The 20317-nt window shown below is 57.6% G+C and overlaps 1 protein-coding gene across 2 annotated transcripts; it reads left to right on the forward strand.

The window, feature by feature from the left end:
- Positions 1-395: 395 nt before the first annotated feature.
- EPHB3 (EPH receptor B3) lies at positions 396-20312 on the forward strand. 2 transcript variants are annotated; one of them, XM_058730708.1, is made up of 16 exons: positions 396-993; positions 9472-9536; positions 10907-11579; positions 13885-14040; positions 14790-15140; positions 15313-15437; positions 15616-15775; positions 15855-15963; positions 16294-16373; positions 17412-17534; positions 17657-17904; positions 18285-18500; positions 18612-18761; positions 18853-19046; positions 19150-19305; positions 19411-20312. In XM_058730708.1, the coding sequence occupies exons 1-16, from the start codon at positions 879-881 to the stop codon at positions 19517-19519; spliced, it is 3030 nt and encodes a 1009-aa protein (XP_058586691.1). In that variant the 5' UTR covers positions 396-878; the 3' UTR covers positions 19520-20312. The 2 variants fall into 2 exon arrangements, with proteins under 2 accessions (XP_058586691.1, XP_058586692.1); XM_058730709.1 differs by having other exon boundaries at positions 397-993; positions 16321-16373.
- The last annotated feature ends 5 nt before the right edge of the window (positions 20313-20317 follow it).

The following is a 20317-nucleotide window of genomic DNA, read 5'->3' on the forward strand; positions in this document are numbered from 1 at the left end:
CAACTCAGTTTAGGATATGGACGTGTCTGGAGAGAAGACAGCCACGTGGGGGCGTCTCTGGGCAGGTACGGGCCACAGGGGGGCGCCCTCAGCTCGTTGTATGTGACTGGCACCTCTTTAGACTCAGGTTCGGTTACTAATGGCCAATGGGAGATAGGAGGCGGGGTTTCCCTCTGATTGACAGTATCGCTCCGCCCAATCTAATTCATCTTTTTCTTGGCTCCGCCCCCTCCAGGCCTCGGAGACGCTGAGGGTGGGCCTGATGGAGGCGCCACCAACTCAACTCCAGCAGAGAGCTCTCGAGGCCGAACAAGCGCGCCTGGCGGTCTGTGAGTGGGCGGCCTGCGGTGAGGGGTGGGGCCACGGCGCTGACAGGCAGGCGGCCGGTCCCGCCCCTCTCGACCAGAGCGGCAGCGCCAGAGCTGGGGACAGCAGAAGTGAGTACGCGAGCGGCGCAGCAAGATTCCTGCTCGGACCCCGGACGGTGAGCGCACCCGGTGCCCCGAATCCGAGGCGGGCCCGCGGCAGGCCGCCAGATAACTGTACCCCCTAACTACCACCACTTGCGCCCTCCTGCCCCGGCCCGCCTCCCGGAGTTCTCCGGCTCCGAGCTCTCCAGCGCCCGGGATCCTCCTGGACCGGTCCATCCAGATTGCCGCGGGACCGACCTGCCTGCATCCCCCAGCATCTACGGGCTCGGGCCGCCGCCTCGGTCCCGGAGCCGCCTGCCTGGATTGCACCCTCTTCTTGCCCGGACCTCCTGGGACCGTACGCGAGCGTTCCTCGGAGCCCGCGGAGCGGACCCTCCCCCAGGTGTCCCCAGCCCCGCCGGCGCGGCCCGGCGCGGCCCGGCTCGGCTCCTGGAGCCCTCCCTGGCCATGGCCCGAGCCCGCCCGCCGCCGCCGCCGCCGCCGCCGCCGGGGCTCCTGCCGCTGCTCCCTCCGCTGCTGCTGCTCCCGCTGCTGCTGCCCGCCGGCTGCCGGGCGCTGGAAGGTGAGCGGCGTCGGGGGTGCGTCCAAGGCTTACGGCGCCCGGGGTCGCCCGCGCTTGGGCCAGAGTGGACCCACGGTGTGGGTCAGATGAGGGCTGGGCGCACGTCGGAGGAGGCTCCGTCACCCGCGCCGCTCCGGGGGCCGGAGGATGGGTGGGGAGGACGCCCCCGGAGCTGCCTTGGAGGCTCCAGCTGGCTCCGAGGCCCGCGGTCGGCGAGTTGTGGACCGCAGGCGGCTTGACTGGGGTGGAGCGTCCCCGAAAGTCACGGCCCAGCTGCGAGCTCTTGTGGGCGAACTCCGCACTCGCCGCAGAGAAGAGGGGCCCTCGGCGGCCGCGGGAGGCGAAGAAGTGGGGGCGACCCACCAGGCGAGGCCGGGCCTCTGAGGCTGCCGCGGGGTTGTGGCGGGTGGGGGCCAAGCGGACTCCCGGGTTGGGGGGCGGCGTTGTTTCGGAACCCGTTGGAGTTGAGCGAGAGGTGTGAGTGCCTACACCCCTTTGTCAGGGGATGACTGCGGGGGTGGAGAGGCGGGGGCCTGTTATTGTTTATGGTTTATGGAGCGCCAGTTACACACGAGGCGCAGTGTGCAGTGGCCATCCACACTGCTATGCGGCTTTCCCTCCGCCTTCTAGCAAGACATCCGAGTGCTTGGGTCTCCACTGAACCCCTGAAGTTCTGGGGTTTGCCCCATTAGCCGGTGGGAAAAGGCTGAGTTTCTCAATAGACTGTGTGAACTACCCAGACGGTGCTGATGCTGAGGGGGTAGCTCCAACTTCCAGATGACTGTATTTGGGTGAACAGGATGCTGTTGGCCCTGGTGGGAGAGCTCACACATAGGCCACTTGACACAAGCCTTGGGGACAGAGAGCCACTGACGCTGGTCATACAGGATAGACACACACACATAGAGTTTCCAAAAATTTTGGAGCCATTAAATGAGGGAAGAAAAAAACCTTCCTTAATGTGGAGGGAAGAACCCACAGAAATTTGGGGGAAACTGGAGCACTTATTTTTGGTATCTTTAACAACAGATCTAGTCACTTTCTTAGTACAGGAACAAAAATATGAATTCTGTGTAAGTTGGTCTGTTCGTATGTTCACAGTAACCGTAAGGGTTGGAAGGAAAAAAGAACACAGTTCCGAAAGAAAGGCATCTTCTGGTGCTTTTTGATTTTCTTTAGGGGAAAAACGTTCCTATGAGCCCCCACCCCCTTTTAGCTCTGAGCCCACTGGTGCTGACTGACCGATTCACATGGGTGGACACATGCAAATGCAAGCAGACACAGTGAGGTCGCGCCCACATGTGTGTGATAGGATCTCAGGCGTGAGAAACCAGTGTGGGGCTTTGTTGTTGATTGCCTCAAGGGTGTGAGCCAGGGAGCCTGTTGGAGTTCCCAGGTCTGTGTCTCTGTGTCTTAGCCCAGGAGAGGTGACACAGACACACACTTAGGGGCTGTGTGTGCCAGGAGCAGGGCCCGTGTTGTCAGGTGTGGTGGGTGCTTGTGCTGGCAGTGGGGTGGAGGGGGTGTGGTTTGGGTCAGGTGTGCAAGGGCTACCTGAAGAGGCTCAGTCCTTCCTCCATTCCTCTTTCCCTCCCCCTTTCCCCCCTTTTCACCCCTCACAATCAGCTAGACCCTCAGAGGCAGGCCGTTGCTGGGAGCTGGCATCCGGGCCTCCAAGCCAAAGAGCCGAGGGGCTGACCAGGAGGCAGAGAACTGATGAACAGCAGCAGCACAGGAAACAGAGGGCAGCAGGGCCACTGCCCCAGCCGTGTTCCCCCTCCCCGCTCAGCTGTGAAGTGGGATCCCTGGGACTACTCCCTGGCTAGGTGGGTGGTGGCTAGGAGGCCAGGCCAGTGTGGGGTGCCCCTAGGAAGTAGCAGTGCCTTGGTGTGTGGCTTTTACCTGCTCCCTCACTTTCGCCATACCTCAGACCTTAGGGTTTTCAGTGTGTGTGCGGGACTACGCAAAGAGAAAGAGAGATGCTTCAGGGCTCAGACCCACACTCGGAGGTGTGCCTACCCACCCCTCTGTCCTCCCTCACTGTGACATGGGATAGTGATAGTACCCACTATCCCTGGAGTGGGTATGGACTGAGTCCATAACGTGTTGTGGGGTGCTTAGCACACAGCCATTATTATTCGGGGATTAACTATTATTATTCTAGGATTTGCTCCATGAGGAGGAGCAGAAATGAAACTGGTGTGTGCCTTACCTGCTGGAGGGAGTTTAGAGGAAGGAGTGATGGGGGCAGGAAGGTTGGTCTGGAGAGAAAGTTGTCTCCCTACCTCCATCTCTCTTCAGCTCTGGGAGGGATGGGATGGGATGGGAAGAGAGCTAGGTGGGGGACAGCCGTCCCTGCGTCCCGCCCATCCCCCAGCCCTGTCTAGAGCTGGAAGGGTGAGATGGGGAGACTTGGTGGTCCTAAGCTATGGCCAGCGGGGAGGGTTAGGTGGGTCCCTCCCCACTCCTAAGCTTTATGGGCAGGGTATCTAGCCTCTGCTCCAGCTTTCCATTTGGCTTTGCCAGGATTTGGTTTGCCCGGGGCCTAGGGGAAGCCTTTTGGCTCTCTGAGTTATATTTAGGCCCGGTGTCCTGAGCTGTGGGTGCTGTGTCCTCATGGCTCCATTGGTTAGGTACTGTCTGGCACCTGGTTGTTCTGCCTCCCTACACACTTGGGGTCCACCAGGACTGCATCCAAGGACCTCATTGGTTTTACCTGAGGATGGAACCAGGGTCCTTGCCCCCTCTCCTTGGTTAAAGAAACACCCCTCCCCTTGCCCTCTGATTGCTTACCTCCCCCCTAAACACAACACAAATTGCCCTCAGATTTACCCTCAGTCATAGGGAAACAGGGCCATCCTGTTGCTCACTCTCCTTTTGAGTAATGTTTCCCAGTGCCCCGAGCCAAGATCATTCTCCCCTTCGGTACCAAGAACCGGAAGGTGAACAGACCAGGAAGGTGAGCAGACCCAGAACGGGCATGAGAGGAGGGTGTCTGAGCGTTAGGGTACTTAATACCCCAGATAGCATGGAGAAGTCTGCTGAGAGCCAACCCTTTTGAGAAAAGAGAAACCATTCCCAGATGTGAGAGGTGGGGATGGGACAGCCGCCCTCCCAGCCAGGCTGTGTTAGCTGAGTAGCCACTGCAGTGCGCCTGGTCCCCGGGTGGCAAGAGACAGTGTGTGAACCCCTCCCTCCGTCAGAGGCAGCAGCAGTGGTCCCTGAGGAGGTGCCAGCTGAGAGGGGTCAACAGGCCTGGCATTTCTGTGGTTTCTTACTTGTAGAGTTGCCTCTGGTGCCCCCCACCCCATCCCTGTTTGTCATGAGCTGGCACTTAAGAGCTGCCACTGAAGGACAGCGGCAGGTATTCGGGGGAACCAGTTTGCTCGTCACTGCCTTCCCTTTAGCCAGAACTGCTGCCACTGCCGTCTCTGTGGCCTCAGCGGCTTGGAGCTAAAGCCTAAGCTGCCGTGGGCAAGGCCTCCGCCACCCGGCCTTACACTAATTAAACAGCATGAAGAGGCTGAATCACCAGGCCTGCATAGTTTGAAAATTGTAGCCCTGCCTGTTGTGCTGAGTCAAACTGGTTTGTCGGGATTGGGCAGCTGGGGAGGTGGGGGGGGGGGGGGGGACGGGACAGAAGAGACTGGGTACAGCTGGGCACCTGATGGGGTGAGAGAGGCCCCCTACCCCAAGGGCTGCCCTGGCCCCGGATCTCCTATCACCTCCTGCCCCCAGACTCCTGGCCAGGCTTGCTGTGGCTGGGATCCCAGGGAAGGGCTCAAAGGCCTCACAGAAGGGCTAGCTGTCCATCCATCCTGGCTGGCTGGCTGGCTGGCAAGGCAGGGACTGGGGCGGGGGGCATGGGTGAACACTGAGGCATCTGGGCTCCTTGCTCTGTGCTTTTTCCTCCCTTCTCCCTTTCAGGTTTATTTAATTATAAATCCCCACGATCTGAGGGGAAGAATGGAAAACAAAATGTGTTCTCTGTTTTGAGATGTTCCCCTCCCCTGCATCCCAGATTTGAAGGCCAAGGGGCCATGAGTGGGGAAGGGAGAGGCGGCCCTGGGGTGAGTTAGGCTCTTCTAGGTCCCATAGCAGGAGCCCCCCAAGTCCCCTTCCTCCACAGGCTGACCACCCTGATTGTCCAGGTTGGTACATGCTTATATACACACTGACACAAAGGGTAGGGACAGGATGGAAGAAGACCGGACAGATCCCTTGGGTTGGTTGCCTGAGGTGGGAACCCCAGCAAGGAGAAGGGGGACCACCTCAGGGCTGGCATGGGGTTTTCTCCCTCTCTTTGCAGCCAGGGCTTTGCACCTTCTTGTCCAGACTCTACTCCTCTGTCCACTTGCACCTGCACACTGTGCTGGGCCAGCCCAGAAGCGTGACCTTCTGTGTCACCTCAAAGTCCCTGATCTGGAGCTTGGGCTTTATGCTTTTGTCTCTGGAGGTTTTTTGTTTTTTTGTTTTTATTTCCTGGGTCTCACTGACACGGAGCAGTGTGCTCTGTATGACCTGGAACCTGGGGTGCTGTGGGGTCTGGCAGCTCCATAAAGCTGTGTGTACTTGGCCCTTCACCAGGGCAGTGGCAGGCTTCCAGCTGGTGCCTCTGCACCAGGGCCACCCAATGAGGTCTTCAGACATAGTCTGGGTGCCCATTATATTCTCCTCTTGCTGGGTGCCCAACTTGTGTGTGGCAGTATTGCCTGAAGCTCCTGGGGCTATGTCTCTTCATGATGCCACCCCCTCCCTAAGGGCTCAGTGCTGGGGTCAGTGCCATTGTACTGGCAGGGAAATGGCCTGCTGCTTGGGCAGGGGCTGTCCCTGGGGAGGCCACACCCACCCACACCCAAAATCATCTTCATGTCCCTGCCCCACCCCCAGCCTCGGGACCAGTGACTGCTTCGGCCTGGGCCAGGGCCCCAGGAAACAGGTCTGGGGCTTGCTTCTTCCCCGCACCTCTGGCCAAGACTAGCCTAGCACCTCCGCTTTCTTAGCAGACACTGCCCCTCTCCTAGCCCTACCTCCACCCCACCTGAAGACTCCTCTCATGGAAAGAACATGCTTGCAGTGTGTGTGTGTGTGTGTGTGTGTGTGTGTGTGTGTGTGTGTGTGTGTGTTGCACGTGCATGGAGGATGCACCTCTGAGGCTCTATACAAACGGAAGATGTTGATATTTGTACTGCGTCTGCAGGCTCCTGTGGCCCGTTTCAGTGCAAATGGGCACCAGCGTGTGCAGCTGATGCTAGTTGTGTGTGACTGCATAAGAGCACGTCACTGAGTCTGTAGAGAGAAACAAACTGGTGTTTGTGGTTGCATTTGACCACACTCAAGACTGTGACTTGTGGCCGGCAGTCGTGTGCAGTTGGGTGTGTAAGGAGAATGCACTATTGGGTGTGCGTGCCCTGCGTATATGCATATGTCTCTGGAAATCTGCACATATGAAGACTGTAAGAGCGAGTTTTTGCCTAAGGCAAGCCAGATCTGCGTGTAGGAAAGACTGTGTGTGAATGCCTAAGGAAGGCTAATCTATTTGCACCATACGCATCTGTGTGTCTGAAAAAGGCCGAGGCCGTGTATGAAGCGGCGTGTATGTTTGTGGGCGGCTGTGGCTTTGTGTGTTTTTGTCCACCATATGTGTTGACTTGCCATTCTTTGGCCCCAGTGGCAGAGAATGAGCCCAGGCACTGAGGACTGGGTAATGTTCGTGCGTGTGTGTATTTGTGCACAGGCAGGAGCCGCACAGCTGCCGCCACGTGGCTGTGCTCCGTGGCCCTGTGGAAACCTGAAAGGGGTGCGGCTGCTTCCCTTCTGAGCATTGAAGCCCCAGTCTCAGAACGCCCCCAAGCCTGCTGTCCCCTTCCCTTTTCGGTTTTGAGGGGCTGGTGGGGGGGTTTCCAGCCTGATGGAGCCCCGTATCCGAGAATGGCTGCCCCGTCCACCTTCTGGTTTCCCTCCGGCAGCCACATGGGGGGCAGAGGAGGATGGGGGTGCGGTCGCCAGCTGGGGAGTTTGGCGACTGCTCACTCAGTCCTCTTTTGTCCTTACCCTGTGCATCTCATATCCTTTACCTCAGCGTGTGTACATGCACATGCACGCGGGGCACACACATAGCAGAGAAAAGGTGGGCTCTGTTGGGTTGGGCCTGTCCTTCCCAATGCCACAGACAGATGGATTCTGGGACCTCCTCCATGCCCTTCCTGAGGCTGGGACACAGGCACCTCAGGGTCTCCCTCTTGCTGAAGGGGAGCTGGCCCCTCCCCTCCCCCAGAGAGTAAGCCCCCTCCCCACCAGGGTGACCGGAGCCCTTCCTCAGGCACACATGACTCGAAATCCAAGTCCTCTCCTCATTAATGGGAAAAATGTGCCGAGATTGAGCGATGGCCAAGGCTGAGCGATGGCCAAGGGCCGATCCCCGCCCCCTCCCTCTCCCGCTCCCCAGAAATTAAACAGAAATGAAGAGCCTCCCTCCACCCCTGCCTCCCCCCACCCCTCCCCCTCCCCCTCCCCACCGTCCCCTCCCTCCTCTCAGAGCCAGCACAGGGCTTGTTTTAAACTGTGGAGGAATCTGGCTGGAGGGGGGAGGGGGCTGAATATTTGGGTTTAAACAGTTCCAGATGGGTTTGGCACAGGCTGAGCAGAAGGAAGTGAGGGAGAGGGAGGAGGGAGGCAACTCGAGGGAGCGGTGGGAGCCCCTGCCTGCTCGGGCGGGCGGGCGGGTGGCGGGCAGCGGGCAGACAAGCAGGCGGACTGGCTGGCTGGCTGGCTGGCTTGAGGGGGGAGGGGGCGCACTTGGCTCCACTGGCTCCAGGGACAGGAATACTCTGGGCTGCTGTCTGGAGAAGAGGCCACTTGGCAACCTCCCTCTCTATCTCTGTCTCTTTGGGCCTCCCTGTCTCTCCACCTCACTGTCCTTAGCTGGCCACCCCACTGTCTGGTCCTAACCAGCCGGCTCTATCCAGATCCGAGCCTCTCGCCATCCACCCCAGCAAGGCCCCTGCTCCACTGCCTCTCTCCCGGCCTGTTTCTGGGCCCCTGCTTCTGCCCATCTCTCCTTCCCTCCCCTACCCCCCTGCCAAATGTCTGTGTCTATCTGTCTGTCTGCCAGAAGGGCCCATCAGGCCACTGACGATGAGGCTGGGAGAGCTCACCCTGCAGCCAGGCCCTCCAGGGACCAGCCTCCTCTGGTGGAAGACGAGGGAGCCTCACTCCCCCTGTGTCTTACGTGAGGGTCTGGGGCCACAGCTGCCTCATGCACCATCCCCAGCTCAGACCCAGACTGCAGGAAACCAGTGCCGGCCGCAAGCCTGGAACCTGTGGGGTTCGGGGCTTTCTCCTCCTGGGTAGCCCTGCCCCCTCCAGCTCAGGGCAGAGGGGAGGACTGCTGGCTGCCCTGTCTCCCAGGCTAGAAGGAAGGAGTTGGCATCTTTCCTCCCAGAGAGCCAGAATCCAGAACCCGATTCCTAGGGGAGTGAGTTTATGTTGGAAACCTAAATGGGCCCCCCCTCTGGCTGAGCAGGGGGAGACAGATAAGAAGTGGAAGCTTGGAACAGGATCGGTGCTGTGACAAAGCCCCTGGTTCTGGATGCACAGGGGAAGACATCGAACCTTGATTTGGGGGTCCAGGGAAGGCTTCCTGGAGGAGGTGACAGTTTGAGCAGGATTTAAAGGATACATAGGAGCTTTCTTGGCTTTCTCTATTCCTCCTTTCCCTGTTCTCCCCTTCACACTGCACTCAGAGTGCCCTGGTTAAGGGGTTAGTTGTGGAGTCAGACCTGCGTTTGAGTGACATTTCACCCCAAGTCCTAGCAGTTTTGCCTCAGGCCACATAGAAACTTTATCTGGGCCTCAAGCGTTCTCACCTGTAAAAGAGGTGCACCCACAGCACCTTTATTTATCTGAGGATCGTAGGAAGAACTGAACTAGCTTCCAGGGAGCTGGTCTGGGTCTTGCTGGCCCTCACCCCGCCCTCAAGGAGCATTCCTGCCCCATCCCCTAGAGGAGATTGAGTGGGAGGTTGGGTGGGAGCAGGCTCTGCTCCCATAACTGCCCTCCCCTTCCCCTGGGCATGTGTGGCACTGGGCCTTTGTGTTGGGAATGGAGTCAGGGGAGGCCTGGGCAGCAGGGTCTGAAGCATAAGGTCCTTTGTTCCAGGATAAAGGGCCTGCCGCCCCTTTGTGTGGAGATTAGCAGAGCCTGTAGGTGTGTGAACTGGCCCCAGCTCTTGCCTGGGGTCAGCAGCAGACACCTGCCTCCCGCCCAACCCGACCTGACTTCTTTGGGGCTGTGACATTTCTGGAGATGGCTGCAGGGTCTTCTCCAGGGCAGGGTAGCCGAGAGGACTTGGGGGTGGGGTGGGATGGGGCGGTGCCTGCTGAGAATCATTCTCCGGTGTCCTGGCCTTTCCTGAACAGCCTCTTTCTCGCCATCCTGAGCGTGGCCTCTGACCTTTGTTCTTCTGTTGCTCCCCAGAGACCCTCATGGACACAAAATGGGTGACTTCTGAATTGGCATGGACATCTCATCCAGAAAGTGGGGTAAGCCTCCCCCACCATCTCCCCTCAGTGTTGGTTGCCAGTTAGGCCACTCCCTACTCCGGCGGCCATTCCCCTCGCCTCACCAGGGCCGGAGAAGGGCTGCCCCTGCCTATCAGGTTCACCTCCTTCGCCATTCCTATCCTCTGCTTCTGTCACCTTCCTTCTTTGCCTATGGGTGTTTCACACCCTCTCAGCCTTCAGCCTGCCTGTGTCCCCTTCCCCATACACACCACCTTTGTCCCATTCTCCCTCTGCGAGCCCCTCAGCCTGCCTTTAGCCTACCCCCATCCCTTCCCTGCATGACTGCTCTTTGTGTGTCTTCTCCAACCATCTCCCTCCTTCCTGGGTCCCTGGGTAGGGCACTGGCTTGGGGACCAGAAACCTTGGTTCCAGATCTCTAACTTGCTTTGTGATTTTAGCAAGGCAGTTTACCTTTCTGGGCTTCCATTTCTTCACTGTTAAATTCCTGTAGTTCTGACATTTCTAAAATACCCTCATTAACCTCCCTAGGGGCACCTGGGTGGCTCAGTTGGTTAAGCATCCGACTTCGGCTCAGGTCATGATCTCACAGTTCGTGAGTTCGAGCCCTGCATCAGGCTCTGTGCCAACAGCTCAGAGCCCGGCACCTGCTTCGGATTCTGTGTCTCCCTCTCTCTCTGCCCCTCCTGCTTGTGCTCTCCCTCTCTCTCTCAAAAATAAGTAAATAAACGTCAAGAACAAACAAACAAACAAACAAACAAAAACCTCCCTACGTAGCCTACACAACTGCACTAAGCTCTGAAACGCTGGGGTGGGATGACACCACAGGCCCTCATTCACCAGGCCAAACTGTGTGACCTTGGGCAAGTCTCTCCCTTTGAGGGTCTTGGCTTCCTTTTCTGGAGAGTGAGGACAACAGATGTACCTTCTCATGGAGTTGTTGTGAAGGTTAAACGTGATTGTGATTGCCCTGTATTGGACATTGTTACAAATCCATTATATATGTTAAACTGACTTGATTCCCTACCACCTCGTTTACATCCAATCCCAGCCTCATTTTACAGACAACGAAACGGAGGCGTAAAGATAACAAATATTATAGCTAATACTCCTGTAGTACTTACCAATCGCTCTGTTCTAAGTTCTTTATTCGTTTAAACTCCCTTATTCCTTATTCTCGCCATGTTGCTGATGGGAAAACGATGGTACAAGGAGGTTAAGTGACTTAACCCATAGTCACACAAGAACTGGGATTGGAACCCATGTAGTCTGCGTGCTCAGCCACTACACCACAGAAGCATCTCTGTGAAGTGAATACAGATCTGGGCATGTGGTAAGCACCTGGCAAATGTTGGTGCTCATTCCGTCTTTTTCACTTGGTCTGTGCACAGTGGGAAGAGGTGAGTGGCTACGATGAGGCCATGAACCCCATCCGCACGTACCAGGTGTGTAACGTGCGAGAGTCAAGCCAGAACAACTGGCTCCGCACGGGGTTCATCTGGCGGCGAGACGTGCAGCGGGTCTACGTGGAGCTCAAGTTTACCGTGCGTGACTGCAACAGCATCCCCAACATCCCTGGCTCCTGTAAAGAGACCTTCAACCTCTTCTACTATGAGGCTGACAGCGATGTGGCCTCGGCTTCCTCCCCCTTCTGGATGGAGAACCCCTACGTGAAGGTGGACACCATTGCTCCCGATGAGAGCTTCTCGCGGCTTGATGCTGGCCGTGTCAACACCAAGGTGCGAAGCTTTGGGCCGCTCTCCAAGGCCGGTTTCTACTTGGCCTTCCAGGACCAAGGTGCCTGCATGTCGCTCATCTCTGTGCGTGCCTTCTACAAGAAGTGTGCATCCACCACTGCAGGCTTTGCCCTTTTTCCCGAGACCCTCACGGGGGCCGAGCCCACTTCTCTGGTCATTGCCCCTGGCACCTGCATCGCTAATGCTGTGGAGGTGTCAGTGCCACTCAAGCTCTACTGCAATGGCGATGGGGAGTGGATGGTGCCTGTGGGAGCCTGCACCTGTGCCACCGGCCATGAGCCAGCTGCCAAGGAGTCCCAGTGCCGCCGTGAGTGGGGACTGGCGTGGGGGAGGAGGGGAGGACTTGGGCCAAAGTCACGTACTACCTCCTACCTGCTACTTCCTACCTGCCAGTCAAGGAGGTCTGGCTTCAGGTCTGAGGCGGATGGAAGAAAGGGAAGAGGGGTATCAGGTGCATAGCATGTGGTGCGAGGGGGGAGATGAGCGAAAATGAGGAGACATACCAGAATAATAAGAGAAAGAATAGAACTCAAGACAGAGGTGGAGAAACATGGAGAATCCTTGATAAGGAGGCAGCTGGTCAGAGAGTCAGGAAGCCAGCAGAGATACTTGCTTTGTTTGGCCCCAGGTAGACACTTCACCTTGGAAGTACTAGATGATCCCCAGAGCTGTGGGGACAGGGGCTGTGGGTACCTCATGCTTGTCCCTTTTACCTTGAGGTCTCATTTCCTTGAGAGGCAGTATAGATAGCATAGCGGTCAGGGGCCCGGTCCCTGAAGTCTGAGTCCTCACTCTGTCAGTTAGCACCTGTGGGACCTTGAGCAAGTTACTTAACTCTTGGAACCTTGGTTTCTTCATGTGCAAAATGGGGACAATAATGATGATTGCTTTATAGACTTGTAGTGGGCTTAAGCAAGTAAATGCATGTGAAGCTCTTGGAACAGTACCTGGCACGTGGTGACACAAGTACCACGTAAGTGTCAGCCTTGGCTCTCAGGAGCCCTGGGATGCATGGGCGACAGGGATTCTCTTGTCCTTATTTCATATAGGAGGAGGTTAGGAGACTTGTCTGTGGTGGCTTGCCAAGACTCTTAAGACCTTACAGTGTCCTAGACTTCCAGCTATAAAACCCATTCACGAAGGGTTCTCATTTGAGTGTCATCACAGTCCTGTAAGGTAGATTCCAGTTATCTCCCCTATTTTGCTAATAAGGAAACTGAGGCTCAGAGAACAATTGTACTCAAGGCATCATAGCTGGGAATGTGGGAGCTGGGGCCACAGCCTCGTCCATGCTCTACCATGCAGGACAAGATGCCAAGGGCTTTGTCTACTAACCCCTCTGCCCTGGTGCTTGCAGCCTATAGCTCTGAGGGGTGGGAGCTGGCTCTTAGCACAGCCCTAGGTATGAGGGGGCTGGGGGCCCAGCCTGGCTGGAAAACCCGGTGTTGGGTGTTGTCATGGCAAGGTGAATAGTGCCTTGCCCGGCTCCTCTCCACTTCTCTATGGGAACCTGCCCCAGACTTCCTCTTCCTAAGTGAAGAAAGGGGGTGGGGATGATGAGCCTGACAGCCTGAAGAGGGGCTAACACTCTCCAGGTCCCTGACAGGAAATATATGCTGGTTCCCATAGCAACCAGCCTGGCCTGGCATCTGCCCCCTCCCCCACTGGCTCAAAAGAGCTTGGGTGGAATATCACCTTAGTGAGGGGAGATTAAACCCCAGAGAAGGGCATAGCCCCAACTCTGGGCATTCCATATTCTAGATGACCTCCCCAGAGGTAGTCATATAGGGATAGAGTGGCCACATGCTTTTGAGTGTCCGGGGCAGGCCTGGCTTATGCTCCGTATAACATGATTATTACTAGCGGCCCTTTTCACTCCCAAAATATTCCAATTTGAATAATAAATTATATGGCTGTCATAGATATGCGGAATCCCACAGCCCAGGTCCAGGGGCCCAAACATAGATGGCAGGAGAGGAAGCAGAGTCAAAGGGATGTTCAGGCACCCATCCCTGGGCTCACTTTGGGGCCAGGGATGCCCTTTGTGGCTGCTTTGGGGCCTCTGAACTCCCGGTGACCCCAGCCTTCCTGCCTGCTGTCTTCTATTCTTACTCCTCTTCGGCCCCCACCCGTGCCCAAGGCAGAAAGGAGCTGCTGCCTGGCTCCTGGTGGGTGGGGAGAGAGACTGGTCCTGTGAGCGGGGCTGTTCTGGGGTGGCCACGAGGATCCTAGGAGTGATTTTCCTCCAGCTTCAAGGAGGGGCGGGAGCATCCTGGCAGAGTAGGGTGCTGCCGGCTTGCCAGTGGTCTCTTCCCCACCCCTCCTCTTCCTTCTCTCTCTCTTCCCTGCCTCGACAAGCCCAGGCTGCCCAGGTGATAGGCCTGACGTCTTCGCCCATGAGGCCCCAGGGTAGGGGTGGGGGGCCGGGGCGGGGAGGAATCCGCTGACGTGGGGTTTCCACAGGGCAAAAGGGCCTTTTGTAGCTGCACTGGAGTTAGGCAATCCCAGTGTGGCCCTCACAGTCTAGGAGGTAGAGGGGCCAAGTCCTGTGCTGGGGGAGGGCCAGATTCTCACGGATCTGAAGAGCATGTCCCTCCTCTTCTCCCCCGCAGCCTGTCCCCCTGGGAGTTACAAGGCAAAGCAGGGAGAGGGGCCCTGCCTCCCCTGCCCCCCCAACAGCCGCACCACCTCTCCAGCTGCCAGCATCTGCACATGCCACAATAACTTCTACCGTGCAGATTCGGACTCTGCAGACAGTGCCTGTACCAGTGAGTGAACTCCCGGCCTTGCTCTCTCCTGCCCAGGGCCTTCTGTTTAAGGGCCTAAACAGTTGCCATGCATATCTGTTTTCCAGATAGGGAAACTGAGGCTTGGGCCTGGAAACAGTGACTGGCCCTGAGCCAGAATCCAGGTCAGCTGGCTCAGCCTTTCCACCAACATTGAACAAATGCCTACTAGCTCCTAGCCAGGCATCAGGAGTCCCTGGGACTTCTAGTCCCTTGCTCCTTGTGCTGTGTAGAACTGCCGTTCTCTTGGCCCAATGCTAACCGTTGGCCTCATATCCCTGGGGCAGCCTAGTGTCCTGCCTTCTCCCTGCTGCGGCCTTTGGTGCCAGCCATTGTGCCAGGCGGCCAGGAATGTGGCGGAAAATAAGATACAGTCACAGTCCTACAGGAGCTTGCCACCTGGTGGGAGAAGCACATGTGAAAACAGATAATGACCATATAATGTGTTAAGTGCTGGGCTGGAAGGATGCCCAGGAATTGTGTTACGGGAGTGCAGAGGACAGGAGGAGGAAGAATCAAGGAAGGCTTCCAAGAGGAGGTGACACCTCAAGTTGGGCCTTAAAGGCTAACTACAGTCTTCCCAGTGAAGAAGTGTAGGAGAGATATTCTGCTTATTAGAGCAGAGACCAAGGCAAGGAGGTGGGAAACAGCTTGTAGTATGCAGGAACTCTGGGTGGAAGGGTGGTGCTGTGGCCCAAGCTCACTGCCCTCTCCCTCCACCTTCCCTCCAGCGGTGCCATCCCCTCCTCGGGGTGTGATCTCCAACGTGAATGAGACCTCGCTGATCCTTGAGTGGAGCGAGCCCCGGGACCTGGGTGGCCGGGACGACCTCCTATACAACGTCATCTGCAAGAAGTGCCGTGGGGGCCCTGGGGCCACGGGTGCCTCAACCTGCTCTCGCTGTGATGACAATGTGGAGTTTGTGCCTCGGCAGCTGGGCCTGACAGAGCGCCGGGTCCACATCAGCCATCTGCTGGCCCACACGCGCTACACCTTTGAAGTGCAGGCAGTCAATGGCGTCTCGGGCAAGAGCCCTCTGCCCCCCCGCTATGCGGCTGTGAATATCACCACCAACCAGGCTGGTGAGGAGGGGACATGGGAGGGTAGGGCCTGGGTCATTTTCTCCCACACAGAGCTTAGGTTGCCCAGGGCTTGTCAGTGGACCACCAGGGGTCCCATGGGAACTGGGTCCTTGGGAAGGATGCCAGGGCCCAAGGAGCCCATTGTGAGCCCCTGCCCTGTCTCTTCCCATAGCCCCATCTGAAGTGCCTACTCTACATCTGCACAGCAGCTCAGGTAGCAGCCTGACCTTGTCCTGGGCACCCCCAGAGCGGCCCAACGGAGTCATCCTGGACTATGAGATGAAGTACTTTGAGAAGGTCAGAGCCCTGAGGGGCAGGAGGATGCCTTGGGGTGAGAAGATTACCCCCAGATAGGGTCAGGGGCCCTTGGGAGCCAGGTCTCAGGTACTGAGGCAGCCACAGGTAGGCCCAGGGCTGGCGGGGGCTGATGAGCCTCAGGACCCACTGAGGTGCCTCATTCCTCCTGGTGTTGCAGAGTGAGGGCATTGCCTCTACGGTGACCAGCCAGAAGAACTCCGTGCAGCTGGACGGGCTGCGGCCTGATGCCCGCTATGTGGTCCAGGTCCGTGCCCGCACCGTAGCTGGCTATGGGCAGTACAGCCGTCCTGCTGAGTTTGAGACCACAAGTGAGAGAGGTACGTAGCCCACTGCGCCTGCTCCCGCTCACCTAATACTTTCCATCCCCCCACTTACCAGTCCCCTCCTGGTCTCCAGGCTCTGGTGCCCAGCAGCTCCAGGAGCAACTTCCCCTCATTGTGGGTTCTGCCACAGCTGGACTTGTCTTCGTGGTGGCTGTCGTGGTCATTGCTGTTGTCTGCCTCAGGTACTCTCAGGCCCGAGTTGCTCCCATGGGCTGGCAAGAGCTTCCCTTTGGCACCATAGAGCCCACATGCCACAGAGGCCCTTGGTGGGCCCAGGCTCTCCTTGCTGGCAAGGCCCTCTCTAATTCACGCCCATGTCCTCATACTGTCCCCTGCCTTTTCCCCGGCAGATCCCCTGGGGGACCAAGTCCACCAAGCCCCTTACCCGGAGACCCAGTGGCTGCTGTTACCACTGACTGTGGGACCAGACACCAGGCCGTCCCCTGTGCACCCTGCCCCTCTTGTGAGCCTGAGGGTTCCCTGAACAAAGGGAGCTCTTGGACTTGTCTCAGGCCTCGCCTCCATTCCGCCCCCTCCAGGAAGCAGCGGCACAGCTCTGATTCGGAGTACACAGAGAAGCTACAACAATACAGTGAGTTTGTCTCTTCACCCTGTTTCCTCCCCCGGCCCCCAACATTCCCTTGGTCCCTGCCTGGGGTTTCGTCCATTGTACTTCTATCCTGGACAGCCCCTCCTGCTTCCACTCAAGGGCTGTTTCCTGAGCCCCTGCCTCACTCCTGCTAGCCCCAGAGGTGAATGAGAAGTGACCCCTCTCCTCAAAGGCAGTTAATCCCATGAGAAAGACAAGAATCGTACACACAGGAAAAAAAGGAAAGAACAATTAAGTGTTAAGTTGGGTGTTCCTGTTACCAAGGACAGTAAGAGCTCAGAAAAGAGGAAGCCTTCCTGGAGGAGGTGGCCTTGGGCTGAGCTACGCCAGGCGGGTTGAGCAGGGTTTAGACAGGTGGGAGAGAGCATTCCTGGCTAGAGGAGCCTCTGGAAGGCAGTGGGTGGGGTGAGGAGAGTGCCCGACTATGGGGGCAGTGAGAAGACTGGTTTGACAGCTGCCAGGGAGCAAGGCTGGGTAGTTGTGGCCAGTCGTCAGAGGGTCGTGAAAGGCAGGCAGAGGAGTTTGGACTTGACTCCACCATAGGTAATCCGAAAGGCTCTCAAGCTTCGGAGTAATACAATGCGAGTATTGTTTTAGGAAGACAGGTATGCTGGATAGATTGGTGGGAAAAGTCCAGAGGCAGAGAGCCCAGCTGGGAGACTATTGCAAGAGTCTGAGTGTTGAAGGTCTGGATAAGGTCGGGGCAGTGGGAATGAGGGGAAGAATGAATCTGAGAGAGGTTTTGACATGATGAGAGATGAGAGAGAAAGAAGAATAAGTTCCTCGGTGTCTAACTTTTATGGTCACTGATTCCCACGGAGGGGATGGTGGGGAGGGGCCCAAATGGGACTCCAGCAGAGAGGAATATGGAGCAGACTTAGTAGGGAGAGTGAAAAATGTGCTCCCATCAGGGGGAGAGCATGGGGCAGTACCCTGGGCCTGAGGGTGCAGCCTGAAGAGTTCCCTCACTGTCCCCAGCCCTAGCCCAAAGTCCCTCATGCCCACTTTCCTTTCCTCTAGTTGCTCCTGGAATGAAGGTTTATATTGACCCTTTTACCTACGAGGACCCTAATGAGGCGGTGCGGGAATTTGCCAAGGAAATCGATGTGTCCTGTGTCAAGATCGAGGAAGTGATTGGAGCTGGTGAGTCCCCCTGGGGCACAGTGGGGAGGAGAGGCTGGGGTTACCCTGGGGAGGGACCGGCATGCACTGGGGACAGGGCCAAACCCAGAAGCCACTTCCTACTTGTGCCCTTTGCCCTGCAGGGGAATTTGGGGAAGTGTGTCGGGGTCGCCTAAAACAGCCAGGCCGCAGGGAGGTGTTTGTGGCCATCAAGACGCTGAAGGTGGGCTACACGGAGAGGCAGCGGCGGGACTTCCTAAGTGAGGCCTCCATCATGGGTCAGTTTGACCACCCCAACATAATCCGGCTAGAGGGCGTGGTCACTAAAAGTCGGCCAGTCATGATTCTCACCGAGTTCATGGAGAACTGTGCCCTGGACTCCTTCCTCCGGGTAAGAGGCAGCTCTCTCAACTCCCTCCCCTCCCCCAGAGAGCTGGGTTGGGCAGACCACACCCTCCCACAAGGTTAGACAGACCCTACCCTCTTCAAGTCTGCAAATATTCACCCAGGTGGCATGGTGCAGGGAAGCAGCCAGGGCCTCAGAGCCAGAAAGACCAAAGTTCTCATCCTGACTCCGTCCGCTACTGCCTGTGTGACCTCAGGCTTTACTTAATCTCTCTGCGTTTGAGCTACCTTGTTTGTAAAATGAGAGTGGTCGGAGCTATTTGGATCCTCACTGGGGTTTCCTGGGATGTTGTATACACACAGTTGGGCACGCCCCGGGCCAGCAGGGAAGTGGTGGGCCCACCTGAGCCTGTGTGTTGCCTCTAGCTCAACGACGGACAGTTCACAGTCATCCAGCTGGTGGGCATGTTGCGGGGCATTGCCGCTGGCATGAAATACCTGTCCGAGATGAACTACGTGCACCGAGACCTGGCTGCCCGCAACATTCTTGTCAACAGCAACTTGGTCTGCAAAGTCTCAGACTTCGGCCTCTCCCGCTTCCTGGAGGACGATCCTTCTGATCCTACCTACACCAGCTCCCTGGTACAGGAAGCAGCTGGGAGGGAGACCAGGGGCGGGGCCAACCAGGCAGGGGCTCGGGGCTGGGGACCAGCCCCGAGTCATAGGGTGAAGGGCGTGTGCCCCCCCCACCAGGGCGGGAAGATCCCCATCCGCTGGACTGCCCCAGAGGCCATAGCCTATCGGAAGTTCACCTCTGCTAGTGATGTCTGGAGCTATGGAATCGTCATGTGGGAGGTCATGAGCTATGGAGAGCGACCCTACTGGGACATGAGCAACCAGGATGTGAGTGGGGCCAGCCAGAGTGGTCAGGTGGGTGGGAGCCCTTGTGGGGCAAAACGGCGGCTCACGCCAGGTTTCCCTATTCTCTGTTCAGGTCATCAATGCTGTAGAGCAGGATTACCGGCTGCCCCCACCCATGGACTGCCCCACGGCACTGCACCAGCTCATGCTGGACTGCTGGGTACGGGACCGGAACCTCAGGCCCAAATTCTCCCAGATTGTCAACACCCTGGACAAACTCATCCGAAATGCTGCCAGCCTCAAGGTCATCGCCAGTGCCCAGTCTGGGTCAGTATTTCTGCCTCTTTTCCCACTCTGCTTTTGAGGCAGCAGTCCTACCCCTGCTTCCCTTGCCGTCAGGATTCACCAAGTCTCTCTCTTTTCCCCACAGCATGTCACAGCCCCTCCTAGACCGCACGGTCCCGGATTACACGACCTTCACGACAGTTGGTGACTGGCTAGATGCCATCAAGATGGGGCGGTACAAGGAGAGCTTTGTCAGCGCGGGGTTTGCATCCTTTGACCTGGTAGCTCAGATGACCGCAGAGTGAGTGTGCCTCGGATTTGGTGGGGTAGGGCAGGGGGACCTGTGCAGGGCCCAGAGTGGTGGGCAGGAGGGGAGGGACTGACCCTGCCCTTGGTCCATCTGCAGAGACCTGCTGCGGATTGGGGTCACCTTAGCTGGCCACCAGAAGAAGATCCTTAGCAGTATCCAGGACATGCGGCTGCAGATGAACCAGACACTGCCTGTGCAGGTCTGACACCTGACTCCCACGGGGTGGGTACTCCCCCAAGGACTGTGCAGGGACTCTGACCAGCCGGCTGGACTTTTGGACTTTTGGATGCCTGGCCTTAGGCTGTGGCCCAGAAGATGGAAGTTTGGGGAAGGCCCAAGCTGGGACTTCTCCTACAAGCCTGTGCTCCCTCCCCAGGAAGTGTGTCCCAAACCTCTTCATATTGAAGATGGATTAGGAGAGGGGGTGATGACCCCTCCCCAAGCCCCTCAGGGCCCAGGCCTTCCTGCTCTCCAGTGGGGGATATCCACCACCTCAGACTTCGCTGTTCTTCAGTGCTGAAGGTCCTGGCAGGGTCAGGTGGAGGATAAGCCTGGGTTCTATAGGGCCCAGCCCTGGCAGGGGTCTGGCCCCCCAGGTAGGCAGAGAGCAGTCCCTCCCTCAGGAACTGGAGGAGGGGACTCCAGGAATGGGGAAATGTGACACCCCATCCTGAAGCCAGCTGGCACCTCCAGTTTGCACAGGGACTTGTTCTGGGGGCTGAGGGCCCTGCCCCACCCCCGCCCTTGGTGCTGTCATAAAAGGGCAGGCAGGGGCAGGCTGAGGAGTAGCCCCTTGCCCCCCAGAGACTGACTCTCAGAGCCAGAGTTTGGGTGTGTATGTGAGTGTGTTTGTGTGTGTGTGTGTGTGTGTGTGTGTGTGTGTGTGTCTGTGCATGCACGGACCTGCACAGAGAGCATGGGTGAGTGTGTAAAAGATTGGCCCTGTGCCCTGCAGTGGGGCCAGCTGGGCCGACAGCGGAATAAAGGCAATAAGATGATTCTC

This window comes from Neofelis nebulosa, chromosome 5 (assembly GCF_028018385.1).
Source record: "Neofelis nebulosa isolate mNeoNeb1 chromosome 5, mNeoNeb1.pri, whole genome shotgun sequence".
NCBI classification, from domain to species: domain Eukaryota; kingdom Metazoa; phylum Chordata; class Mammalia; order Carnivora; family Felidae; genus Neofelis; species Neofelis nebulosa.